The sequence below is a fragment of the Python bivittatus genome, unplaced genomic scaffold, assembly GCF_059951505.1.
Source record: "Python bivittatus isolate LINGU-HERP-01145 unplaced genomic scaffold, Pbiv_v1 ctg000530_np1212, whole genome shotgun sequence".
NCBI classification, from domain to species: Eukaryota; Metazoa; Chordata; class Lepidosauria; order Squamata; family Pythonidae; genus Python; species Python bivittatus.
In genome coordinates, this window is record NW_028277085.1 from 1,971,703 (window position 1) to 1,998,716 (window position 27,014).

At 49.2% G+C, this 27,014-nt stretch overlaps 3 protein-coding genes across 3 annotated transcripts in view; 2 read left to right on the forward strand and 1 right to left on the reverse strand.

Annotated features, from left to right (window-relative positions):
* Positions 1-406: 406 nt before the first annotated feature.
* MPHOSPH10 (M-phase phosphoprotein 10) lies at positions 407-10,931 on the reverse strand. Its single transcript, XM_088148328.1, has 11 exons — positions 10,582-10,931; positions 9,203-9,851; positions 7,811-7,968; positions 7,153-7,333; positions 6,828-6,969; positions 6,574-6,641; positions 5,705-5,842; positions 4,878-4,988; positions 4,471-4,578; positions 3,297-3,524; positions 407-1,771 (listed from the first exon to the last, which is right to left on the reverse strand). The coding sequence occupies exons 1-11, from the start codon at positions 10,677-10,679 to the stop codon at positions 1,625-1,627; spliced, it is 2,028 nt and encodes a 675-aa protein (XP_088004454.1). The 5' UTR covers positions 10,680-10,931; the 3' UTR covers positions 407-1,624.
* Positions 10,932-11,056: 125 nt separating this feature from the next.
* On the forward strand, positions 11,057-18,670 carry MCEE (methylmalonyl-CoA epimerase). The gene is made up of 3 exons (XM_088148329.1): positions 11,057-11,182; positions 16,977-17,302; positions 18,243-18,670. Exons 1-3 carry the CDS (start codon positions 11,137-11,139, stop codon positions 18,393-18,395), a joined length of 525 nt encoding a protein of 174 aa, XP_088004455.1. The 5' UTR covers positions 11,057-11,136; the 3' UTR covers positions 18,396-18,670.
* A 4,316-nt stretch (positions 18,671-22,986) lies between these two features.
* Positions 22,987-27,014, forward strand: part of APBA2 (amyloid beta precursor protein binding family A member 2) — a 63,020-nt gene continuing 58,992 nt past the window's right edge. Inside the window, exon 1 of the mRNA XM_088148330.1 lies at positions 22,987-23,149. The gene's annotated coding sequence lies outside the window, so the exon portion shown is untranslated. The remainder of the gene's footprint in view (positions 23,150-27,014) is intronic.

Genomic DNA, 27,014 nt, shown 5'->3' on the forward strand with positions numbered 1-27,014 from the left:
TGCCTTACTAAATCAATGGCGTTCATTTCAGGTGCTTAAATGGCCTCTTTTGATAGACCGTCTCGCCCCCCCCACCCCCCCCGGTCCGCCAGAATGCATTAAGGGCATAAAACTTCTTTTCAACCTAAAAGGGATAATTGTGGCAAACGATAGGCCTGAAAGGTAATTTTGCAGGCTGAATAAGCACTTTGAATAGTGATAATGATTCCTGAGCTGTCTTGCCCGCTTTTAGTCTTGTTAAGATGAGAAAATGGTGCCACTTTAACCGGACAAGTTAGAAGGGTCTGTTCTTACGATCAATTACATTTCTACAAAAGGAAGAAAAATTTTTAATATCATACACCAGGCCGGACAATGAAATACAGCCGCTACCCATTTTCCCAGGCATTTGAAGGAATCCAAGCTCTTGAAAAAAAAAAAATAAACCACTTTTTCCTATTCCTCTTGGCCATGGAACAAATATCCCAAACCCCTAATATTCCAGATGTTTTACAGCCTCCAACAAAAGCAATCAGAAGTGTGGAACGGAGGGTAGATGAATATCTTAAGCTTCCCATCACAACCCCTGATGGGACTTAAAAAATGAGAATTTATACACTTATTTAATATACATTCTGTTCAGCATAAAAACGACCTGAATCAACGGTTTCACTCCAAAGCATGTTTCTAGTTTCTCAACCTTGGGAACTTTTAAGATGGGTGGACTTCAACTCCCAGAATTCCCCAGCCAGCAGGTCATCAGGAGCAGCGCTGATCAGACCCAGCCTAGTTCACTTCCAACCCCAGACAGGGCTGGCCCTAGTGCTGCTAAGTGGCAATCACGACCTGAAGAAACACAAACCGTATTTTGCTGTAAGATGTTAAAAAAAAAACAAAGTAAAAGTCCGTCAACCCCCAAGGTTTTCTTTAAGTAATATGAACCTGCACATTAAAAAGGGAATCATCACCCCATCCCTTAAATATGGTAAAATGGTACCTCTGGAAAAAATACACACATATAACAACATATATGTAAGGATATGTAGATGGGAAAGATGTTTAAGGTAGGTGACATCCTTTTACAGATTTTATTAGTAAATAAGGATAAGATTCCTCAGGACTACAAAATGTTGGGGTCAAAGACTTAAATCGCAGGAACTTACATATTATGATGAAGTTGTGGATTAGCTCTTTTTATGAGCTGTCTTCCTGTTGTTGTATTTTTTTTAAATAGAGGAATTAAAACAATTTATGGCCCGCAAAAAGAACAGGTGAGTCTTTCAAAAACCAGCCACAACAAACGAGCCTGAAAAAATCTGCCCGGCTAGAGGATGGCGCCGTAGAGTCAGCCTTGGGACCGCTCCCAAGGTTTCTGGTGACCCCCCAATTCCTTCGTCCCTTTGACACAGAAATGCTCTGAATCACGAGTAGCCCGAGGTGACCGCCGGGCGTGGTCAAAAAGGTCAAGATGGCAGCGTGGACACCCCTACATATAGCAATGACTTCAAGAGCAGTGGCGCTCCGTGCAAGGGCACACACCTATGCTCATCAACAGTTTGATTTAAAGCAGAGTTTTAAATTAAGAAAAACACCACCACCCCCAACCCTTATTTTAATTTATACAAAGTAGGGCATGCATAATTTATTATAGCTTTAGCTTCTGGGCTGAGAGTTCTTGCTTCTTTGGTCTCTTCGTGCTTTTCTTCGACTCCTTAATTTGCATTTTTACTTGATCTTGCAGCTGAGAGAAGAACGCCTTGGACGACTTCAAAGCCTTCTCTCTGCCCTCGTCCTGTAAAGGAGAAGCGTTTATTTTGCATGACTGAGATACGCCACATGGAAACACACGTACTGTTGAAAAAGGAAAAGAAAAACCGATCTCTACAACGCAGTGGTTCGAGCCAAGCGGTGCTTTCTGGAGGGGGAAAAAACCCCATTTGTAACGTGACCATAACTAAACAGCAGTGGCAGCCGTTGTGTTAAGCAGGACAATTCTCCTGGCAGCCCAACGCCCCCAGAAGGACTTGGCACGATCTACACATTCACGCTTCACACATGCTAATGAGAATGGAGGATGTGAGCCGGGTGTCTCTGGTTCTAACAGAGGGGGGAGAGCAAGTCAGTTCCACTCGAATACATCAATATTCTTGAAATAAGCCCCCTCGTAATGGCTGAGCCCTTTAAAAAAAGGGGGGGGGCTGGCCAAAGCCAGAAATTCTGCTATCATCTTTTCAAACGGGTATCTGCGGCATTGCTAAATCAGTTCGAAGCCTCATAGTTCAATTGCAAGGAGAATAGAGGGAATCTCACCCAAGGACATTCAGAGGACCTGGAATGAGCCCCCCCGAGATCTGGATGCCCCCCCCCCCCCCGCTGTTGTTGAGAACAGCTATGAAGGCCTGGCTCTTCACCAAGCCTTTGGCGAGGGGGAGGGAGACCCCTCCCTTCATCGCGCTGGCCATCTTGCCTCTTTAACCGATTTGATGGCAATTTCTTTGATTGTTGTGAGTCGCCCACAGTCGTTGAGCGTCGGGCGGCATTTAATATATTACCATCATCTTAATGTTTACTGAACGCAAAACCAGCAAGTGAATAGGCGCCTTCTCTCACAAGCCTCTGCCTGCCACAAAGGTCTCCTCTCGCCACTCTACCTGGGGGTAAAGAGGCACGGGAGTTGCCTCCTTAGCAGGTTCATAAAAGCCCTCAAAGATCACCGAAACCCTTTTGCTGAGAGACGTTTGAGCGTCTGATTCTCCGCTTTTCAGGTCTGCTAATTGTTTTATTTAAACTGATTTGGATAGATTGGGGCTCAATGGGAAGCCATACAGGTATCTTTAGATACACAGTGGCATCAATAAATCTCCCTCTCTGGCACAGAAGCAAGCAATGGCGCTCGAGGGCTATTGTTTGGTGAATCTGTGCCCAAAGGACTGGGGGGTGGGAGAGCTTCTAGGCATCTTAACTTTGCTGTTTGAAGATGGCATCTAGGTGGGAAGCAGGAAAGGCGTGAAATTCCCCTTTCCTTCCCTGCTCCCTTTCACCGGCAGGAAAACTTAACGAAGACAACAAAACAGCAGGTCGGTTGTAACAGACGCGATGGAGTGTCAAAACGGGAATTCTCCGGGTTGTTTTGCCTCTTCATTAACAATCTTGTTAGACGGCCAAAAGGTTTCTCGTTCAAAGAAATTTCGGACTGTGATTTTTTTTCAGCTGTGGAAAACAGCATACCAGCCCTTGGCTAACAAAACAGGATGAAGGCATCAAACAGACAAAGCTTTGGGATTTGAGGGTCTTAAGTCCCACGCGGTTAGCCCTACCTTAAGCAAAGAGGTTCCCCTTTCCTTGGTCAGCTTCTTCAATTGTACTTCTGATGCTTTTTTGCTTAGCTTGGCGTTCGGCTCCAATTTCTTCTCCAGGAGTTTCTGCCGCCTCTCCCTCTCCTTCACTTTCACGCGCTTCATCAGCTTCTTTTTCCTACGATCCCGTTTTTTATCGGTGGGGGTCTTTTCGGCATCCGTTTTCACGTCCCCGCCTTTCTTCTTCTCCTAAAGTCGAGGCGAGGGAAGCACAAGGACGGATTGGCAAAACTCCTCTAATTCAGATCCTATGAGTCTTGGGAGGGGGCATGGAAATCTGCGTGACGCCCAGGGCCCACCGTCAACAAAACTACAACCTAAGAAGTTTTGCTTCACCTGCAGAGATGTTAGCTGGAATTATTCCCCAGCCCTCAAGTCCCACTAAAATGACTGGGAAGTCATTCAATTCAGGGGATTCCCTCCCACCCAGCACCCCTGCCCCAGATTCTGCCCTGAACTATCTAATCCAGTGTTTCTCAACCTTGGCCGCTTGAAGATGGGTGGGCTTCAGCTCCCAGAATTCCCCAGCCAGCATGGCTGGCTGGGGAATTCTGGGAGTTGAAGTCCACCCATCTTCAAGCGGCCAAGGTTGAGAAACACTGATCTAATGCAATCTTTCCCAATCTGGTATCCTCCCAATGTGGGGCACCTTAGTAGGCCAAGGGCATTTTTAAGGTGCAAATGTCCTTGCAAACTTCAGAAAAGAGTTGAAGTCTGCAGATAAACTACATTCTGATTTGCACACAGACTCAGGAACAGAATGCAAAGCGGGCACATTCATATACACGTATATCCTTACGAGCTGGAAGAGAAAATGCACGATTAAGGTAAGTCTTCCCCCCCACCAACAATTTCTTCTGACCTGGCCAGCTAGCAGGCAAGGGTTAAATATGAGGCCCTCTCTACATCCTGGAACGCCGTTTTACCTGCAATCCGGCAGACTTATTTGACACTTTATCTATTTCACTGGATAGTGAAATAGATAAGGACCCCCTAGTGTAGCAATGGGCGTGGGAGTCAAATCAAATGCATTCACTCCCTCTGACTTCACGCCAACTTGGAATGGAACGGGATTCCCAAGGATGGGATTAGCTAGCGGTAGAGAGAGCAGGAAAAATCAAGAGCGGTGCCACACCTGAATTTCTTCAGGAGCCAGAAGAGCCGCATCGCTAACATTCACAGGAGCCACCTCTTCCATGGTTATTGCTGGGAGATTGGAAACTATTTTAACTTCTGGCACAGGCTACCAGAGGAAAAAAGAGACGTTACACATACGGGTCAACAACATCAAACTACTGGAATCCTAAAGATAAACGCTGTGGAACTTGCTCTGGTGCTAACCTGCCTACCGGCTGCATTTCATCCACACTTATTTAACCATTATCCTAATGAATTTACTGGGACAGCTTCTGTCTAAAAGCATACAGAGTTTAAAAGTCTGCTAAGGAAAGGAGAGGGTATTCTCAAACTCTTTTCCACTAAAACATTGAGCTTTTATTCATAAAATACTTGCCACCAAATCTGCAGGGACATCGCACTTACTGGTTTCGGCATGAAGTGGAAGTTGGACAGGGCATCCAGCTTGACGAAGAGAGAATCCATCATTTTCTGTATTTCTACATGCTCCGGTTTTTCCTCCTCTTCAGTTTTTTTCTGCGTTAACACAAAGGAGGATTAAGGAGAGCAATCCCCAATTTGTTTTAAAAAAAACTGCAAGATACCATACTGTAAAATATAAAGTTTGGTTTCTTTTACAAAATTATCTGTAGCATTTTACTGCTGAATATCAAGAAATTAGCATGTGTGTATAAAACAGGGTCTGAGAAAGTTTTCAGTGTGTATCACCCCAGGTTACACTTGGGAGCTATTGAGGTATTTCACAGAAATGTAGGATATTTGGGTACTAATTAAAAAAAAAAAAACCAAACATAATTTCTAACCATCATATTGTAAGCTTGTCCAATCCTGATAAATACATAATTCAAGCACAAAGAGGATAAAAGCAAATTCAGTGATGTGCACTTAAGAGGAATCAGAAATTCACTTGCAATTCTTCTTTTCTGCTTACCCACATGACATGACCTTTTATTAATGGACATGCTGTAAAACATTACTTAGAAAACATTATTTTTTAAAATGGATTCCAGCTTGCTTTCAGCAATTGTTCTAGGAAGAATTGGAGGAAAGTTGCATTGCTTCATTCTCAAATCTTCTGCTCCTTCCAATAACAGTCAGAACCGGCTCATCACTTCTAAATGTGCTCAAAGGGCACCCAGTTATTGCCACCAATTACCGGGCCTTCGAGCAGACATAACCAAAACACTTCAGCAGAGGTGTGTCCTAGATTTCGGAGATAAACAGTAACGCACCTGGTTCAGCTTCAAATATTCTTGCTCATAAATTTCAGCAAGACTCAATTTGCTTTTCTCGTGATCCAGAGTCAAACGCTTCTTATACTCAAATGGATCTTCTTTGGGTTTTTCTTTGCGGACAACATCGTCCCAAGCCTAAAACCACAAAATGTTAGAATGATACACCTGTTTTGTGTGTGTGTGTTTTTAAAGAAACGTCAGAGCAATGCTTGTTGTAGGCAGCAATGAACATCTCACTTTGGGTTAGTTTCACATTTATGCAATTCTTTCTACAGTAAGCCACCAAATAGTTGACAAAATCCCAGGAGTAAGAACACAAATCTGTAAATGCAAAAAGAATTTTTTAAAGAAGTGGAGCCAGAATGATGAAAACTTGACCACCTTTTAACCCTGAGGCACTAGATCATTTCCTTAGAAAAATTCCACAGCAAGACAACCCGAAGGGTTCCTACAAGGCAGGAAAGCCATTTTCTCCAACACCTTCAGCGAAGGACACTGTGACGGAATGGAATTATGAAGGCCAGGCTCAGGGAGAAAAACATTTTCTTACATCTCCTGAGGAGCGTGAGAGGAACAAGAGGATAAGACTGGCACCTCCCTGAGGAATTCACACTGTTGTGGCTGGCTGGCTTGGGAGCTGGGGTTTCAGTCTGGGAAGATTCTTGCTAGAGGTTGTAGCTAATAAACATAGCTGGACTGAATTGGCATGATCTCTTGGAGTTCCTTGGGCTAGGCCTGACAGACACCTACAATCCAGACCACCTGAAGAATTGCAAACCAGCACCACGGCATGGCTCTGGTGGCAGAACAGACAGATCCCTCTCCCAAACAGCATAATCGAGAGAAAGACAATCATTTTGATTCACCTGATCTTTTATCCTTCTCTTGATAATCTCTTCCAGCTCAAGAGTTGTTTCTTCTGTGATCATAGGAGCTGAGAACAGAAAAAGATCCAGTGAGATTTAACAGCATCCTTTCTGGAAATAGCCAGATGAGGGAACCTTCTTGGCCACAAAAAACCATCGTTCCTGGCTACAAGCTAAACAGTTCTCCACCACAGGCATATTCCTCATCCAGAGCTTTTAAGAGAAAGCATGATTGTGCTCAGCAAAAGGGTTACCCATTCTGACTGCGTGGTCAAAAAGCACCATTTCCTCCAGAAGACTGTTCTCTGGTCTCTTCTGTCCCGTAATTTCGCCTTTCAATTGCCACGGCTTCTCCACCAGCAACTCCTCTTCAAGGGATTTAATTTTTTCACTCATCTGTAAGGGAACAATTTCTTAGCAATTAGTTCTCAAGACGCAGCTCTTTTCATCCGCCTCTTGTTCCTTCCCCATCCTCCTGCTTTCTTCTTGCAGCCTGAAGATTTTGTATTTGCTTTAAACAAGATTCTTTCAGATAAAAAGGTAAAGGCCTTTAGGCCACATGCAGATACACAAGTTCACCTTTTCCTGTCTTTTCTCAAAGGAAGATTTCATTCCAGGGGGTTTGTTGGATTTCTCCTGGAACACGTGAGTTTCTTCTTCCATGTCACTGTCAAAGGGCAAGGTGAAAGTCACTCTTTTCGAAGCCTCTTTGCTTTTTCCGCTTTCGATCTGGCTGATTTCACCCATGTCCTCAGTGTCCCTATTCAACGACAGGGTGGAAAAAGGAGCTTCGTTAGGCAGGTATTTCTTACTGAAACTCTCCAAAGTATCTACAAGCTTCAACTTGCTAGGGTGCTAAACAGAACACAAAAAGAGGAAATTTCATGATCCCACATACAGAATCCCCCCTGAGAAGGGGGAGAATACCACTTCATAAGATGACATTCTCAACCTGACGCCTTCCACCGTGCTGAATTTCAGCACGAACAATTCCCTGCCCAACACATCACGAAGGAAAAGAACAACAGGACGTCAGGTAACACTTTCCTGTTTGTGTAATAGAATCAGTTCAGCCCAGAAGAACTTTTAGATGCAGACTTACCAAGGAGAAAACATCACTCAGCACAACGGCACTAACTTCTGAGTGAACTTACAAAGGTTGTGCTATAAACGCATCAAGATTTCAGAATTCCTTATTAAAATACCAGAACTGTGCCCTTAGATATCAGCCACATACTCGGGAATACTCTCAGGGCCATCTTCTTCTTCTTCTTCCCTTTCCTCTTCTTCACTCTGGTCATTTTGGTCATCTTCCTGTTCATCCATGGGACCGCTGCTGTCATCCACAGGATCAAAGTAATCTTGATATTTAAGATCGCGTGCGCTTTTAATTGCCTGAGGAAGAAGAAAACGGAGGTTGATGGGCAGTTGAATACTTAGCACACTGGAATAAGAACTGTGTCTCAAAATAAGTGGAATATATCTACAGAGTTTCACCATAGGATTGCCCAGTAAGAGTCCGTTCTGTTTCAAAGTAGGCAATACTTGGATGTAAACAAACCAGAACTTTCAGAAGATTTTGTACAAGTCTGACCAATTTTCATGTATCGTTTTTCTTCTTCCTGTTCCAGCTACAAATTCCCGTGAGTGCATGCTCCAGGCATTAACTCCCAAGAGGCATACTAGCAATTTGCAGCAAATCAAAACACCTTGCCACCAATATATACCCATATTTATCCATGTATCAGCTATCGGCTGCACTTTACAACATCTTCAGTTGTCCTGCAACCCTGCTTTTGGGAGGACTTAGGGGTACCTTTTTGCAACAGCCTCGTTATCTGAACCCAGAAATGAACTGCCTTAAGTGGCTGGTTCTGAAAAGGAAGCAAACCAAGTAGCAACTCTCTCCTTAAAATGCTGCCCTTGACAACATTTACTGCCCTGTCAATCCGGTCTCTGTTTCCAACTTTAACTCCGGCTCCTTGTTTTCTTCTTGGGGCTCTTGCCGTATCTCATCTCAAGGGAGAAATGGTACGGTGCCTCAGTCTGGAGCAAGCAGCTGAAGGTTGGAATGATTCATGCTGGCCCTCACTCAGAGACCTACTATACACAAGAAGGGTTGGTACAGACATAAGGTTACCCAGGCTATGAAAATATTATAGGTCGTCCTCGTTTAGCGACAACTGGGACCAACAACTCGGTCATTAAGCAAAGTGATCGCCAAGTGAAACCGCAAAGGTGCTTACAATCTTCCTTCAGGTTTCTTTTGCTTTACAGATGTGAGAAAGTCATAAATGCGAGGATTGGTCATAAAGTTACTTTTTCAACACTGTTGTAACTGCGAATGGTTGCTAAACAAGGCAATTGCTGAACAAGGACAACCTATATAAGGACAATTGTGAGGAAATGCCTAGTCTGGGGAAGGGGGAAGTATGCCTGAATTACGCTAGGTATAAGTTGATCTGGAGAATGGTTTTGGCAGGCTTTCAAGATTCTGTTAAAATACCCCACTAGCAATAAAGATTTTTCCAGAAGTGGTATTTGCTTACCTGCTTCAAAGGGCTTCAAAATAATGTCACCTTTAAGAGCAGACTTACAGGAATACAATATTTTTTCCCCAAGCTCTTACCTTCTTCTTTTTCATTGCTCCAAACTCCTCCTCTTCAGAGAGAATCTCTTCAAAATAATCGATTCCATCACTGTCACTATCTCTGTTCCCTTCTTTCTCCTCTGCCTCCAAAGCAGCCTCCATCTCAGAGAGTTTGAAAAATCTGTCGTCCACCAGGGACTCCTCCCCCATCTTTTTCATAACGCTCTTTGACTTTTGCGTTTGCTGCTCTAACTTATCGATATCAAAGTCCAGGTCAGAATCCTCGTCACTGAAAGTGCTGTTTTTGGCTGCTCCGAAACCGCCCCTCTTTCTGCCGGGCTCGCCTTCCTCTTCGCTGCAGTCACTGGACTCCTCCTCTGCCTGGTCCTCCACGTCGGTCCCCTCCTCGCCGTCTCCTGGCCCCGACTCATCCTCCCCAGCATCTGGGAGAAGGGAAAGCAGCCCCTTTCCCTCGTCCGCCACGTTTCTGGTGACCGCTTTCTTCAAGGGCCCGAGGACGGCGCGATTCTGGAGCTCCAGCTGTTGCCAGATCTGCTCTTCGTCGAAGTTCTCGATCACCAGCTCTTTTAAAGGGCTTCCGGCCATGGGCTCACCCCGAAGGGCGTGGTGGAAATCGTACAGCGTTTTGGTCAGGGCGACGAAGTCGGCGGCGAGCCCATCCTGGACACTGGAATGCAAAGCCACAGCGAGATTGGTGACCTCTTTTCATCCGGTTGACGCCCCACAGCCTCACTCCACGGTGCTTCCCAGCTTCCATCTTTGCTTTTTATGTCGTATCGTAACATCCTTGTTCTGAGCCGCCCAGAGTCGGGCAGCATGCAAGTTTAAAAAGTCATCATTATTATGATGGCTTATCGATTTTATTGTAATTTGTTTGTCGTGAGCTGCTCAGAGTCATTGAGAGCTGAGCGGCAAACAAGTCCAATAAACTATGATTATGTGTTTTATCGATGTCATTGAGAGTCAGGCGGCATGCAAGTTTAATAAATCATCATCCTTATGATGATTGTTTTATTGATGTTACCGTAATTCGACTGTCGTGAGCCGCTCAGCGTCGCTGAGGGCCGGGCAACAAACCGATTTCATGAATCGCCACTATCGTCATTATTCTTTTACCGCAAACAAGGTTCCCGGGACGCAGAAGCAGCAGCCGCGGGGTAAGAGGACGCCCCGAGGAAGCACAAGCGCCCTCCCCACAGGCGGCGCTGGACCCTCCCTCGACTCCCCGGGCAAAGGGCGCCCCTCCTTCCCCAACCGGGCGCCCTCCGGGCAGCACCCGACGGACCCTACTCGCAAGCCGCCGCCCTCCGGGAGGGTCCCCGTCTACCCCGCCGGCTGGGAGCGATGGGAGCGGGAGTGCAACAGCCCGGCGAGAGCCGGCCCCCGCCCGCCCCTACCTGAGGAACCGCTCGGGGCGCCCCGCGGCGGCGCCCAGCAGCCCCAAACACGCGTCCAGCCGCTGCCCCGCAGACGCGGCCGCCGCAAGTCCCTCCATGCCGCTCGTGCGCCTCGGCGCGTCCGTCCCCCAAAGCGGCCCGCCCGGCAACGCGCGCTCCGCGGGGAGGTTCCGCCGGAAACAGCGCCCGGCTCTGCCCGGGGAGGGGGCTGCGGCCGCTGTCGCCGCCCGTCCCCGCGCTCTCCAGCGCGTGTCCTCCCAGCAGCCCCGCGAGGTGGGCCGGCCGCCCCGCCCCAGGCCGAGCGGGCGCGCACCGCGAAGCGTTTAAACCCTCTTAAACTCCCCTTCGAAAAAAGTTACACGCGTGCGCGAAAATGGCAGGAGAGGAGAGGCTCGCGCTAGGACCCAGCGGCGGTTCTTCCCTACCCCCAGCTGTTCCGCCGCCTTCGTTCGCCCCCGCAGCCTTTTTGACCCTGCTGCGACGCCGTTGCCCGTTCCCTCTTTGGCTTCGCTGTGGCTACAAGGCTAAGGCTCTGCCGAGAGGGGCGCGCCTGGCATGCCAGGGGTAAAGATGGCGGTCCCCAAGTGGAAGCTGGCGGCAGGTCTGTGCTGGGGAAACCGGGGCAGGAGCGGGACGGGGACGTGGGGAGGCGCTTCCCGAACGAGACCCCCTTGCTGCCCCGGCGGGTGGGACTGTTTGCAGACTTTGCATGCGCGCCTCGGTGCATGCGTGCGCGAATGCCTGGAAGCGTCCTCGCCTCCTCCCGTCGGGTGCCTGCGGCGTTGCAACATTGGGGGGCGGTGGGGCGCGAGGCGCTGTCCCGTGCCGCCGAGCCGTGGGAAGCGTGCAGTTGTCTGGAATGCATTCTAGGGGTAGGCTGGCCCTGCGCATGGAGGCTCCATTGCAACCGTCGAGCAGCGAATGGCTCTTCGGAGGTGGCTGCTTTGGGAAGATCCCACGTTGCGGTCTCTCCTGCAAGGGGGGAGAAGTCAGCCGGGTGGGGTTTCTGGGGGCAGGCGGCTTTCGTCCTGCAGCAGCTTTGCAAAGAGACCTCCGCCTTTTCTCATGCACTGGAGGGGTAGAGCAGGGTTTCTCAACCTTGGCAACTTGGACTTCAGCTCCCAGAATTCCCCAGCCAGCTTGGCTGGCCGGGGAATTCTGGGAGTTGAAGTCCATGCATCTTAAAGGCTCCCTTCTCTGCTCCTGGGGACTTTCCTGCAGTGGCCCCCCATCTGCAAGGCCTCCCCCTTGGAGGGACCCACAGCTATTTCTTCCCCAGCCTCCAAACTGTAAAGACTTCTTTACCCAAGTTTGCACCTGGAGACTTTGCGGCTGCAGCCACTGCGCCCTCTTTGCTATTCAGCCCTTCCCTGGGAGACTTGCAAAATGCTCGGAGGCCGAAACGTCCCAACCCCACAGCGGACGGTTCTGCCCTCCGTGTCCCATTGAGAGAGGACCCTTTCCGGACTGGACCCCCTCCCAGAAGGTTGCAAGAGCCGGGCCAACCGGACGGCAGAAAGTTTTGAGCTGGGCACGTTTCGCTCTCCAAATGCTTGGCAAACCTCTTGGCTGTTTTTAGAGTCGGGGTACTGATTTCATATCTTGTAGCATTTTTAATTTGTTTTTTCATGATGGAGAAAGGGGGAAAAACACCTAGAAAGTGTTTTAAGGAAGAAGGGAGAGCAGTGCAACGAAGGAAAACAATAGGTCGTTATAACAGCAAACAAATAGGCACTTGAATAGTACTTGCACAAGATAACTAGATGTAGAATTGTAACCGTTTCCGGTTTCTAATTTCTAATCCATTTATAGGACTACCTTTTTTTTAACCTACTGTATTTTATATAAATAAGTCCCGTATATCATTATGCTTGTCCGTACAAAGTCTACCTCTACAGATGTTTGTCTGTTGTAGCATGTTGCAACCTCGTGAGTGTTTTCCGTGAAAAGTGAGATAGAAGTAGAGTGAGTAAATGAGTTTTGCTCCACAGGTTACCTGTGCCTATTTGTTTATTGCCTCCAAGGCAATTTTGGCTCCTGGCGGGTGCACGGCCGGCCACGCAGTTTCCTTGGTGGCATTCCTGGGGCCGGGAGGGAGGGAGGGAGTGGCCCAAGGTCACCCAGCTGGCTTCGTGCCCGTGGCTCAAATTTCCCCATTCCTCATCCAGCACCTTAACCACCAACCCAGAGTGGCTCTCTCTATCTGCATCTGCACAGATGTAACTCCCACTGAATCCACCTCGGTGGGTTCTTTGAATGCGCTCTCTGCTCTTTCCTTTGGTAAGTGGCCTTTTGGCATATTTAAAAGTAGGATTCCTCCAAATTCATCCTGGCTCTATTCAGTGGGGCTTACGCCCTGCTAAACGCATTCAGGATCACAGCCGGAAAAGCCACAAGCTGCTTTTGGGTGGTAAATGAGACCATTTTTATCCCTGCAGAGGTTGTGTGTGTGTCTGTGTGTTTAAGCCTTTCCAATTTTCAGGAGAAGGTGTCTTGTCTTAGCGCTGCAGAAGTGTCATAGAAGCCAGCACTGGGGCCACGGTTGCAAATGGAAGCAAAAAGAGACGGTTCAAAATAACTGATTTGGCTGGTATCGTACCCATTGTGTCTTCCAGTTGATCTGTTGGGGGGCTAGACATATATCTTTATCACAGCTTGTGCATTTCTGGAAAAGAACTCACTATAAAAAGTCATCTTGGATCTAGTAAGATTTCTACATAGTTTGTATGTCCCTTTAACCTTTTTAATTTAAATAGTGAGTGCATCCTTAATCTCAAAAAAGCACAAATTTGAACAGAATTGTGTCTAAACCGATTATATCACCCGGAGTGATTTTTACACGCTGGGGCCAAAATCTTTCATCACATGCTTGGTCCCTCATCGCTGTTGTCTCTGGACACTTCTTAGTTGCTCTGAATCCTTCCCAATTTCTGAAGCTTTTTTCTGGTTCATAACTGGGGGAAGTGGCTGTGGACCAGAAAGAGGAGGAGGAGGAGGAGGAGGAGGAGGAGGAGGAGGAGGAGGAGGAGAAGAAATCTCTTTCTGCAATTGTGGGTTAAGCATCCGCCTTTTCCAGTGGGAAGCTCTTATTATCTGCTGTTTGAGCAAGGTCTCCTGCTGTGATCTTTTTTTGGGGGGGGGGAATGGAGAGATCCTTTTTCCTCTACAATTACACCATCTGGTGAAGCCTGTGCTATTTTACCCCTCTGCAACCTGCTTTCCTCCAGGCTCCTTCTGCCTTCCGTTTCCAACCACAATGGTGGAGTGGGAGTGGGCGAGGGGATAATGGGATGGCACCACCCTTGGGGACACAGAGACTGCATCTTTCGGCATGGATGGCGAAAGCTTTCCACTTGCATGATGATGATGATGATGATGATGATGATGATGATGATGATGATGGAAGAACAAAGTCCACCTTTTCTTCTAAATGCAATGCTCCACAAAGAGCTGAAAGGAGGGCCTGGACTCTGATTGTTGCAAACAGAGGACAACCTGGATTTTTGCTCCTGCTGTTGTGCCTCTTCCTTGCATAGATCTCTTTCCATGTTAAGATATGAATCATCTTCACCCCTTGTGCGAATGTACTGGGGTGCACCCGAAGAAGCCTCTCCTTCTCCGGCCTGAGGCCTTTGCCCAACAATTGCAATAGGACCAGCTGCCTTCCAATGTTACAGGACTCCCCCTGTGCTCATTTCATAATCATCTGCACCAGCGGCAAGTAATCAGGTGATATCCAGCTGTTTGGGACATAATCATGACCATCCACCGTGCTGGCTGGAGCCAATAGGAATCGTAATCTACGACATTTGGTTGTCTCCAGTGGTTGGGTGTTGACCAATCTTCTCATTTTTTTTTTTGTTTTTTGCTTCCCGAATTAAAAAGCTCCCTCCCCCATTATAATAATAATTTATTGAATTGATATGCCCCCACGACTCCCAGCATCTCTGGGCGGTTTACAGAGTGCTGGAAAACATTAAAACAAGAAAACAGCACAAAACTGAAAAGAGCAAAGATGGCAGAGATAACAAACCCAGATGGGGGGGAGGAGGAGGAAAAGAAGGAGGAGGAGGAGGGACAAGCACCTGCCACACAACACCCCAGACTTAACAACTGTTGATAAGAAAGACCAAAAAGTCTGGACAGTGGACATTGCAAGACCTGGAGAAAGCAGAAGAGAAGAGGAAGAACTGGAGAAAATCACAGGATACAAAGACCTGCAAATAGAAGTAGAATGACTGTGGCAAAAGAAAGCAAAGATAGTCCCAATGGTAATAGGCACCTTGGGTGCAATCCCAACACATCTGGAGCACCCCTTGAAGACCCTCAGCCTTGACAAAATCGCCATCAGTCCATTGCAAAAGGCAGCTTTACTTGGAACAGCTTCCATCCTGCGACAAGACCTTTCACACCATCCAACAACAACATCTGCCTATCCCAAATATCCCATATTTTTATCGGTAGGTGGATAAAAAAGCCAAATCCAGTCCAAACATCTGGCTGGCTGTGTGACCAACCCTAATAATAAACAAGATTTAGAGCAGCAGGAAACTTCAGAGACCAGATTTTTAACAGCCTGCATCATTATTTTGCTGCAGCGATTTTTCCAATAATCCTGGAAGCAATACGCTGCTTGTCACATCTGTCGATGAGTTGTGGCAGGTCCAGCAGGCGCACTCCTCGTGTCTTCCCACCTCCCTGCAGCGAGAGTCACTTGCCGCTAAATCCAGCCCGCAGCTGGGTTGGCAGCTAGTTCAGAAGTCGAGCAACGGTGCTGATTTCTTCATTTCAGCCCGAGGAGGAGGGTGGGAACCGGCTGCTTTTGTAGCCCAAAGGAACCCTGGAATGCGGCACCTGAGCGTGGGGTGGAAAAATGGACTCTCTTCATATTTGCATTTTAGCACATTTGCGAAAGTGAAGCATCAGGCATTTTGCAGCGTGCTTAACAGCTGGGGAGAGAAACGCTAAGGATTTTCTCCTGTGAAACTAGAGGCACGGTGTAGGACATCTGGGAATTTCAGACTCGGATACAAAATCCGCCCTTTTCAGAAGGAAACCAGGCTCCGTAATTCAGAAAAGTTTGACATTTGGCGGTTGAGGGTGTCACTGTGTGGGTCTGCATGTTCTTGACATTCATGTAGCATTTTCAGCAGTATTTTCAAACGCTTCTCTCATCACAAGGCAGCCTTTTCAGTTAGACCAGCTTCATTTTGGTCCGTTTTCCAGATGGGAAGACCGAGGAGAGGACAAGCATGAATGGCCATTGAGGAAGTTCGTGGTGCAGGATAAATTTGAACCAGGGACCACCTGATCCTTAGCTCTGTTTCTCTGGAGCGGACATCCTATATGCACTTTATATTTTCCCTGGGAGTAAGTCCCATGGAATTTCTTTCTGAGTAGACTCATAAGACTGCCCAGTTTAATGGACGTTTCTGCACTGAACACCCTCAACGTCATTCCTAAAAGGAAAAAAAAAACAGGATAAGTTACTTGCACTTGTAAAGCATTCTGAGGTTTTAAGAATAAGAAAGTGTTACAGGAATATTTTAAATAATAAACGAGTAGAGCATACTCAGGAATGTAAAATGTGTTCCGTAATGTTTAATAAATTGAATAATCCTTCTCAGGACTAGCAGGAGGGAAGGTGAACCCTTTGTAGAGGCAGGCGTGGGGAATTGAAAGGCAAGACTTTAAAGGCAAAGCAGCCCCTCCACATATTTTCCTGGAGGGTATGACTCAGTTTGCTAACTGGCAAAATTAGCATGAAAAGACCGTGCCTTGTAGCATCCCTGGAAAAAATCTTGCAGGCGTGTATGTTGCAACAGTTTGCAAGGCCTGGACCAGGGTTCTCAGCCTTGGGCACTCTAAGAGGGGTGGACTTCAACTCCCAGAATCCCCCAGCCAGCGCACACACACACACACAAACACATCTTAATAGATAATAAATAAAATAAATTTTACGAATTTTATTTCTCGCGGAGAACTCTCCCCAAAGCCACGTTTGTGGGTCCCAAATAAGGGTCCAACGTTTATCCTCTGGGCTTTGTTTTTGAAACGCAAATGTTTTCTCACTCATAGATGCTGGTAGGTATAACTATAATCAACATAAATGTATTTTAACTGTCTCCTAATTTTTTTTAAAATACATTTATGAAGCAACCGAACTAGCATCGGTGAGTGAGGTCCAAGTAGACCCTGAAAGTATATGAAGTGTAATACTGTCTACAGTGACAAAAAAGTGATAATATCTAACATTTAAGGAATTCCAGTTACACGGAGCACGTTTGGCTAGCGGAACATTGGCCCGGAGCCGAACGATCGTGACGCCCAGGACTCCCGGCCATCGCTCCGCCCGTCTGTCGGGGGCTGATGTGGGAACAGGGTTTCTGTTCCAGGTCTTTTCCCGCGCCTGCATCTGAGGGCTCCGACGGCGAGGCGGCTCTCGGACCGGGCGGTTCCCCGACCTCTGTGGAAACTGGGGCGGCTCAACCACGTGGCCATCGCCGTGCCCGACCTGAAGAAAGCCACCGCTCTGTACAGGGACGTGCTGCGAGCCCGAGTGAGCGAGGTCGTCCCCCTCCCAGAGCACGGGGTCTACACGGTCTTTGTGGAGCTGGGAAACACGAAACTGGAGCTTCTTCACCCCCTCGGAGAGAAGAGCCCCATAGCTGGTTTCCTGCAAAAAAACCAGGCCGGAGGAATTCATCACATCTGCCTTGAGGTACTTGGCCCTCTGGATCCATTTCAAACAGAAGGGATCCTTCTGAGCAAAACCCGCTCTCGGAATAGGCACTGGAATTAAGGCGGAGGCGTCGGGGGATCGAGGATCCCGGAAATCGGCTTCCCATTTCTTTAATTTGCGTTTAAGGCAGAGGGGAGGAAAGGTGGGGTGGGGCGTTCCAGATGTCACTGAACTACCGTTCCCAGCCTCCTTCCCCAATAGCCTTGCTCACTGGGAGCTGTGTTTTAGAACATCTGGGGGCCCAGAGGTTTTCCATTCCTGTTCTAAGAAGTCACCCCTCTATTTCTCATGAAGAACTCTTCCCAAAGCAACATTGGTGGAGCCAAAATAAGGCTCAACATTTATCATTGGGGTTTGTTTTTGAAATGCAAACGGTTTCTTAGCCGTTTGCATCAATGGGGCTTTATTTACTCATTTGTTCATTTATTCATGTAGCTGTTTGTTTGTGGAGTCCGTGGGGCTCTCTGAGCTTGGTTCTTTTCTTGCAAACGTTTCATTACCCGGCTAGGTACCATCTTCAGTGCTAAAATGGGATGGGGTTGGCTCTCTATTTATGTGCTGTGGCCTGCCTTGCATCTGTTTAAACACTGCCCAGTTTTCAAGGTTCAGGGCAGTTTACAAGAATCATAAAGCAGAATCTGGTATAAAACCCACCCTCTGCCAACTTCAAGTCCACAATACAGTGCAGCGCAGCCCACAGAGATCAGAACAGGGAAAAAGATCTATAAAACAGCAATCCAGCTTTATCCTTCAATCCATCAGAAGAAATTGCAGAAGCCCACCCAGCTGGATTCGAGGTTAATCCCACTGGGCTTCAATTCCGTTGCTGAAGAAACACATTTGGCGACAATATGATTTCTGGCGTATTAGGGCAAGATCACCCAATCATCCTCTTTAAGTGCATCTCTTTCTTTTCTAGGTGGACAATATCACCAACGCTATAGAAGAGCTGAAAGGAAAAAAGATCCGCGTGCTGAGCAATAAACCCCAAATCGGTGCTCACGGAAAGCCCGTGGTTTTCCTCCACCCCAAAGACTGCGACGGGGTCCTGGTAGAACTGGAGCAAGCCTAGTTCTCGGAGAAGGAGACGCGTCCCACGTTGCATGAGCCAAGCTCAACCCGAGAGAGACTCCACCCCTCTCTCTTCTCCGGGGCACACATCCGGGGTGCCCCAGTTGTGCTCTGGGGCTCCCAAAGCTTTGGAGCCTATTTTGAAGGGACACGTGCAGGAGAGCAGTTGCACAAGTCCATGCCACGGAGGGACCCGCTCCTTCGGTGGGCAGGTCTCTTGGATGCCCCCCAATAAACAAACCCCAGTGTCACAGGAAACGTGGAAGTGGAAATTCACATGTAGTATCCCAGCTTATGATTTAGGAGGAAAGAGCATTTCTGGGAATGTATCGGCCAGAAGAAAAGGTTGCGTGTGTGTGTGTGTGTTTTGAATGTTTGCGTCAACTTACCAACACCATGTTTTCTTGAAACTCCTGGGTATAATTTTACATCCATTTGTCAGGAAATGATCTAGAAATCTATCCCTTTTCATTTGCAAGTGAGAAATCAGGAGACTAGTAGAGATTTGCAGTGCTTTTCTTCGTAATTGCTCTGGTATTCCCTTAAGAAAACCCGAAGCCTCTCTACTTTTTCGCTTTTCATATTCTGAGGCCGCTTGGAGTATTGCGCGTAATAATGAGAGGGCGGCAGTTGCGATGGCTAAGCCATTTTGCCCTCGTGTAACAGTTGCTCTCAGATAGCTTGTTCTTGGTGGTTGCCTTTTTGGTGTGCTTGCAAAGATGTGGATCGGAAAAGAAGATGGATAGATGATTGACAGAGATAGATCGATCAATAGATGATTGATAGAAATAGAAGAAAGAGGATGGATGGATGGATGGATGGATGGATGGATGGATGGATGGATGGATGGATTGATAGAAATAGAAGATAGATGATTGATACAGATCGACAGATAGATAGATAGACAGACAGACAGACAGACAGACAGAAGAAACACAGCCTTTTAACCTTTTTTAAAAAATTCAGCTGCTAGCACTAAGAGAATTATTTCTAGTTCTTAGAAGTCCTTATAATTTCAAATCATTTGAATACCCCACAAGCAATTCAAAGCCAGATTTGTTGTTGTTATTTATCCCAACCCATTTCACCAGTGAAGGAGCATGTATGGCTGCATCAAAAGGAGCCAGGAGATTTTCTTGCCGTAACGGAAGGCCCAGTCCTCGGTCTGCCTATCTGGAAATAAGTCCCCTGCTTTGCCCTAAGACTGTTTCCAACTATGTCGGTAGAGGATGACAGATGATTGGAACAGCAAGGGACAGTCTGGAAAAGCTTCCTAACATTGCTGACCAGATTGCAAAAACTAAGAAAGGATGCAAAGGGTGAATATTTTCATTTTTTTTAATCTGTTCAGTCGTGTCCGATTCTTGGAGACTGCCCAGACAAGTCCCTGCAGTTTTCTTGGCGAGGTTTTTCAGAAGCGGCTTGCCCTTGCCTGCTTCCTGGGGCTGAGAGAGAGTGGCTGGCCCAAGGTCCCCCAGCTGGCTTCGTGCCTAAGGCGGGACTAGAACTCACCGCCTCCTGGTTTCTAGCTGGTGCCTTCACCACGACACCAATAGCAGCTAGCTACCAATGGAAGGAGTGCTAAAAGCAAGAAACATAGATTTTAGGGAAGAAGAGACGCACTGAGCCAGTCTTCCCGGAGTTTATTCATCCCAAACATGGATGAAACGCCCCAAGTTTGTGGGAAGTTCCTAAGGTTTAGCTAGACCTCTGAGGTTCCATCCAGACTTCTGCTGTTTCATTGAAGGATGCCTACCCCGATTCTTTGTTTAGAAGCTGAGCAGCTGGATCTGACTTCAGTGGGGCAGCCAGCCAGCCAGCCAGCCAGCCAGCCTTGGGAGCAAAAATTAGGCTGCAGGGGAAGAACAGATGGGGTGGTGGTGTGCACCCCCCCCCTCCCTTGTTGAGAGGAACTTCTCTTTGGATCCTGCCCTTTGTCATCCAATTAGTGGCTTCAAGGCCAGCAAGTCTTAGCATTTTGCAACCTTGGAAACACCGTGTCTGGAATATTTTGATCCCGTTTGCCTCCAGGAACGCACAGCTCTCTTTTTATACTGGCACCCGCTGGTGAGAAATGGAAATTTAAGCAGATTGAATGCCATGCTTTCTGATTGTACAACCCAGTAAGTGTCTTAAGTGAGCTGTGAGTCAGATATAATTAGCCACTGGATGACACCAAAAGCTTTTATCCTCATTCAGGAAACTGGACTGTAATTTAACATCAACTGATTATCACTTAGAGGTGACAGATTTTCATTTTTGCAGTTGTATAGGAGATCACCTCTCCTTTCTAAGAAAAAAAAAAAGCATGAACAAAGAAATATAAATATTAATGTTCTTGGATTTCAGCCGGATTCTGCGTGCCCCCTGCAGGATCATGTCCTGTTGCAATTTATTTCTAAACTTTTGGACAAGACCTGCTTTTTTTCTGAAGCTTAATATTCAGAAATTGAAACTTTTCTTTTTTTTCTATCAGGCCAGTGACTAAATTTTAATCTATGCAGCATCTTGGCCTAAGACGTCTGGAGCTGGTGTCCAGACCTGAAATGTTGGGTTCAACTATTCAGTATTTTCAAAACTGCCATTCAAAGGGAGGTCCAAAATCCAGGGGGAAACAACAAAATTCACACAATCCTAGGAAACAGGAAGGTGGAGCATCTGTGGTGGTATAAAGTAGGAAGTCGCTTTCTTGGCATCTTCACCCTCTTCCACTGGTTATCTGCTTTTTAATGGACCATCAAATTTATAGTAAAACATTCCATTCCTTCTTTCCTGCAGTTTGACACTTTTCCTTAAGGGGAGCATAAAACTCCTCCTTTATGGCCTCTTTAATTAAGAACACATTAAATCTTCACACTTTAGACAACATTTTCCTGAATGGGGAGAGAGAAGAATGAAGTCAACTTTAATTTCTGCCATAAATTTACTTTCCGACAGAACTGACTGATCCGCTGCCTTTGTTGACTGACACACGTAGCGCAGATCACGGCCCTCCGTTGCAAGTCCCGGTTTTGTCACAGGCTGAGGAAGTTGCCTTCTCCCTGCCTTCTAAACATGACGATAGCTTAATGAAGGAGCTGTTACAAAGGTTTAAAAAAAGATTTGATCAGACCATCCAGTCTTCTGCCAGTGAAGATGGGGGTGTTGGTAATGCATCCTGATGTTTTCATAAATAGGCACGCTGGACCAAAGTATCCCCCGCTGCTGTAGAAATTTGCTTTGCATATTAGGCTGAATTATTTAATGCCCAGCACTGCTTTCCTCAACGGACTGAAAACCAAGGTAAGCCCTGTCCTTTTGCCTAAAAACAGGGTAAAAATAACATGGTTTAGTCCTAAACGTGTCACAGATGCCTTTGCCATTGCGTGCAAACACCCTGTACCTAAACGGCATTATAAGCAACAGAAGTTCTGCTTTCCCCTCGGTGACCTGGGGTTTGACTCAGGCTGCCCGATCTTACGGACCGTCTAAATGAATATTTCTTGTTCAAAATCATTTACCAGATCTGGGGACCAGAACATAGGCACAATTGTGACCGTTTGGCAGAGGCAAATCTGCTTCTGCCTGGAGCAAGATGCAGAGGGAAGAAAACATTTTGTGTGGCTACCTGCAAAGCTGGCTGCGGTTGATTGCTGGTTAATAAATCTCAGATCCTCCCAATTCGTAACTGGGCAAAGTGGCAGTTCAGTTCCTTTTTTCCCTCCCCTCCCATCAAAGAAGGTCCACTGATGTCACTGATGCTAGGATCACGCCCAGTTCCAGAACCCCCTGAAGGGCTGGGGGTCTGGTCCAAAGCTGGGCCCCACTTTTTTGCAGGTCCAAGGACTTGAAAAACAAACATAACCCCTCAAGAACTCTTGGCGTGGCCATTTCCCCTGTAGGAATTAAGCTTCAGGTATGAATTAACATTTCGGCCCGAGAGGTGGTTTAAGACAGTCTTTTTCAAACTTGGCCACTTTAAGATGTGTGGACTTCAGCTCCCAGAATTCCCCAGCCAGCACGCCAAGTTGAAGTCCAGACGCTGGCTGGAGAATTCTGGGAGGTTGCTGAGGTTGAGAAACCCTGGTCTGAGACCCAGCAGGGCAGCAGCTGGGGATGGAGGACGACCCTCCCCGTCCTGGCAGGGCCTCTTAGGATCCGTGGTCCAGCCACGTCCCTGCGGGCTCCCCTGCCCGATCACCGGGTGGGGGGCTGCTCCAGCCGCCCAAGAGGACCCCCGCTCAAGGCGCCCCGGGCAGGAGGGAGGAGGCGTCCACCGCCGTGAAGGCGATCCCGGGCGGATGAGGATGAGGATGAGGAGGCCGACCCCGGCTCAGCGCCCCGAAGGCTGTGCCCATTCCTCTCCTCGGCGCCTCTCTGGAGCCCCTTCCATCTCTGCTGCCCGCTCGATGCCGCGCTTCGCCGGGGGCTGCTGCGCGACGCTCCGGCCGCCTCTGCCCAGGAGAGGACGGGAGCCCCCGCCCGCAGAGGCCGCCTGCCGCTGAATCCCCCTCCCCGCAGCGCCCGTGGGGAGGCGGCCGGGCAGCCCCCGCGCCCCGACGGCCAGCCCTGCCCGCGCGGCCAGCCCATGCAGGTTCCCGGGCGCGCGGGGCGCTCGCTTGGCGCACTCAGCTTCCCGGGCTAATGAGCCGCCTCGGTGCGCGGAGCCGCCGCACAAAGAGCGGGGTGTCGCTGCCGCCGCCGCTCGCCGCCCCCTCCCCATCGCCGCCGCCGCCTGCCAGGGAGCCGCTCCGAGGCTCGCGCTCGCCCGGCCAGGTAAGCCCGCTGGGACCGCGAGACAAAGCCCCGGGCGGCTCCGCGCAGCCGGGCATCGCGGGCGGGGGGCTCGGCCAGCGCAGCGGCGCGGCGCCCCCGGCTCCCCGCCGCCCCTCCTGCAGCCCCCGCGAGGAGGGAGCGGCCGGCCGGGGCGGCGAGGGAGCCCGGGTGCCCTCGCCCTCCTTTTCGGGGGGGGGGTCCCGAGAGGCGGCGGGCGTGCTCCAGCGCCCCCGCCCCGCCCCGCCTGCCGCATCCAGGGACCGGGCGGCGAAGGGCGGGCTCCCCTCTCCCCCGCGCCCGGGAGAGCCTCGAAAACAACTTCTGGCACTTCGGAGCAGGGCGGAGGCGGCTGGCCGGGCTGCGGCGTCCCGTCCGCCGGCGCTCGGTGCCCTCTGCGCCCGCTGCCCCGGGCGGGCGGGCGAGCGAGCGAGCGAGCCGCCTCGGGGTGGCCCCTCCGGCCTTCAGCGGCGCGGCTTCGGGGCGGGCGAGGGCACCCGGAGAGGCTCCCGCAGGAACAGCCGAGCGCCCCAGACGCTGTAAGTGCAACCGGTGGGCCCTAGCCAGAGGTGTATGGGGGGGGGGCTGGCATTGCAGCCATCACCTATCTCCCCCCCCCCCCCCCCGCGCCGTGGGAGAACGACGCCCCCGTCTCGCAGAGCGAGGACAGCCCGCGAAAGCCCCGGGGCGGGCGCTGAGCTGCGCCCAGGCTCGCCTGCCCTGCTCGGAGGGACGAGGGGCTCGGGGGCTCGCCGCGGCTGGAGGCCGGGCCGGGAGCAGCAGAGCGGGGCTGGAGGGACGGGGCGCCCGGCGGCTGCTTCGCCAGCAGCCCGGAGGCCGAGAGAGGTTTTCTCTGCCTGGCACAAGACGGGCATCTCTTTCTGCCTTGCCATTGTGGACCTGCAGGGAGAGGGAAGGCGGGAGGGGGGGGGGGAGGAGAGCGCGCCAGCCTCGCCGTTGCCGCAGGCTGCTCAGCCCTCCGAGGCGGGGGAACGGGGGTCTCTGCTCGGGTTCCTTCCTCCCCACCGCGGTCTCCTTGTTCTGTTCCGGTTTGACCTGTCCTGCTGTCGTTCCTGCCGCGCCGGCGCCGGCTCCGGCTCCTGTTTTCCCGCACGTCCTTCTGGCTTTGGGGTTGGCCGCGGAAAGCTTGCGGCAGGAAGATCTGGGGGCTGCCGGGGGGGCTGAGGGGCTGGGGCACCGGCTGGCAGGCTTGTGGCTGGGGGCTCGACCCGGGAGCCCCGCTCTCTCCTCGGAACCAGGCCTGCAGGAATAGGGGCACCCCGGGTGTGAAATCCACCCCATGCCCCCAAGAAAGGATTCTGCTGCCCCCCCGCCTGTTTTCCAATGTTCTCGGGGTTGGGGGGCTGTTTCTCACCTTCTGCATATACAACGCTGGCAAAAAAACAAGGGGGGTGTTTTGCTCTGGAAGGTAAAAGTGAAAAACCAGAACATTCAGGTGCCATCATCCTTCTTTCTTCTCTCCTGCCTTTTTCTTTCTCCCAAGTTTTGCATTTCTTCATCACCCCCTTTCCTTTAAAATCAGCCTCCGAAAGCAGAACAGAAGCTTTTGATCAAGTTTTGCCTCCCCATCATAATGAGGTCTGAAGGGAGATGTCCTCAATTAAAAATCCTCTGCTTCGTTTTCTTGGGGTAAACAGTGTGACAAATGATAACATGGTGTTTCTCCTTCCCTCTCTCTCCCCTTTCCCACTAACCGGGTTCTGATGATTTTCCCCAGTGCTGCCAAGGGGTGGGGGATTGATTTCCCCACCCCCCAAGTTCTGCACTTAATGCTAAATTGAGAAAAACAGTAGGAATGCTTAAATTGCTGGCAAACCGTGCTGTGCGCTTATAAATTTATTTCACTTTAGTGTTTTAGAGCCTTTGGCATTTGTAACTTGGAGATCACGCTGCGTGCATTTGTATATCAAGAGGACTATGGGCTGGTTGCACTACTTTATAATCCCCGTGTTACTTGTGAAAAAGTGCATGCATTGTTTTCACACTCACACACACACACCCCTGAAATCAGATGAAATCCAGCTGACCCCCAACTGGTTGGCTCCATCTTCAAGCATCTCCATTTGGATGGCCCTGGGATCTGGATCCTCATGTATGAATCTTGTGGATTTTGTAAGGCCTGCAAGATCAGACTGCGAAAGAGATTTTTGATTCAGAATGCTGTAGCGATGAAGTTCCTTGCCAGGAAAATGGTACTGTACTCCACCTGGATTTAATCCTATGCATATTTACATTCAGAATAAATTTGGGGGACTATTACCTCTGATTTAAAAAAAAGAGAAACTCAAATCAAAGGTTTTGGTTACCAGTAAGGGTGAAAGTCACATTCTGTGGGCCGTGCAGATGCTAAAGCGTTGTTCTCATTCATTTCAGCATCTTCACACAGGGCTGTAGACACCTGGGCTTGGATCTCATCTAGCATAATGTTGGCGGGATGGCCAGGGGTGAGCTGTATTTTCCTTGCAAGGCTGTCATGAGAATGAAACTGGAGAGTGCATCTCCCTGAGCTTCTTGGGAGAAGGATGGGAAGTTGCAGATCTGCCGTGCTGGCCATGAGAACAAGTTGCCCTGGAGGGGAAATTCTTCTTGTGCATTACGCAGGAGGAAATGGACTCTCTCCAGGGGTATGCTGGTTTGGGCATTGTCTGCCTCAATGTCATTCCATTCCTAAGCTGAGCTTCTTCAGAATCCCGTTCCCTACTTTTAAAGCAGTTATTATACCAATCATTGCTACATATGTTGATGGTACCAGTAAAAGATATACCCCCAAAAGGCCCTAAAGCAGTGTTTCTCCACCTTGGCCATTTGAAGCTGTGTGGACTTCAACTCCCAGAATTCCCCAGCCAGCAACGCTGGCTGGGGAATTCTGGGAGTTGAAGTCCACACAGCTTCAAATGGCCAAGGTGGAGAAACACTGCCCTAAAGAGACCTCAGTGCAATAGATAATTCCTTTGGCATCTTCCAAAAACTGATGCACCCCAGATTTTGTGCAGTTCTAGAAAGCCAAAGACAGCCCTGGCATGGTCTTGCCCCCTTCCCTTCTTCCCCCAGGCACCGCTAGGCTGCCTGTGGGCCCAGAGGAGTTCTCACGAAAGGAAGAGAGGGAGCCAACCGGCGAACGCTGCTTTATTTTTCCATCTGCTTCAGCTCGCTAGCTAAAACCGCCTTTCAACTCAGCCTTCCGTTGCACGCTCGAAGGAGACAAATAGGTACCTCGCATTTTGAAATCCAGCCCCTTATCTATCTTGGCCTCCATTTCTGGAGTCATAAATGTCTCCTTTCCAATTAAGGTGGCGCCGAGATTAGGTAGTGTTATTCTGGAGCTGCCGACATGGCTGCTCAATCTCCCTGGGGTCTAGCTTGTGCAACACTTGAACTATGATTAGTTCAAATGCTCGGGGAGAGAGTGAAACGGGGTTACAGGGCACCTGCGTTGCAAACTGGAGGTCCAGCCTTAGGCACCGTGGATTGACAGGATCAAGAAGCGGGTGATGAAGAAGATTTGTCTTTCCCCATCCTAGGAGAGGGCAGGGCCATTAATTAATAAGACGGCCTTTGAAGCTTCCGTTCCATATCGTTAAGCGAGGGTGCTCTGGCAGTTTTCAGTCGGGGAAATGCTTGCATTGCCTACTTCCCTGGCATTTCTGTGACGAATATCCTGTCAAGTTTGCTTCTGAAAGATTAGAGGCCATCTGACTGACAGCTCAAAATGATATGACCCGAATCTACACAGTGCGTTGAACCTTTCACTCCGCGTCGTGCAACAGCCTGGTGTCCTCCAGAAGACTTAGGTGCTGCAACCTGGAGAACCTCAAGGGCACCAGGCTGGACGAAGCTGTTTTGCGAT

Bases quoted from the DNA above. Each gene is read 5' to 3' on its own strand.
- MPHOSPH10 (XM_088148328.1), bottom strand. From the start codon at position 10,679: ATGGAGGGACTTGCGGCGGCCGCGTCTGCGGGGCAGCGGCTGGACGCG. The intron at 6,970-7,152 runs GTGAACTTGTGT...GTTCCCTTACAG, and splicing joins TTGAGAAAAGACAGGAAAAG to ATGAGTGAAAAAATTAAATC. The intron at 5,843-6,573 runs GTGAATCAAAAT...TTGTGGTTTTAG, and splicing joins AGAGAAGGATAAAAGATCAG to GCTTGGGACGATGTTGTCCG.
- MCEE (XM_088148329.1), top strand. From the start codon at position 11,137: ATGCCAGGGGTAAAGATGGCGGTCCCCAAGTGGAAGCTGGCGGCAG. The intron at 11,183-16,976 runs GTCTGTGCTGGG...TTTCTGTTCCAG, and splicing joins CAAGTGGAAGCTGGCGGCAG to GTCTTTTCCCGCGCCTGCAT. The intron at 17,303-18,242 runs GTACTTGGCCCT...TTTCTTTTCTAG, and splicing joins TTCATCACATCTGCCTTGAG to GTGGACAATATCACCAACGC.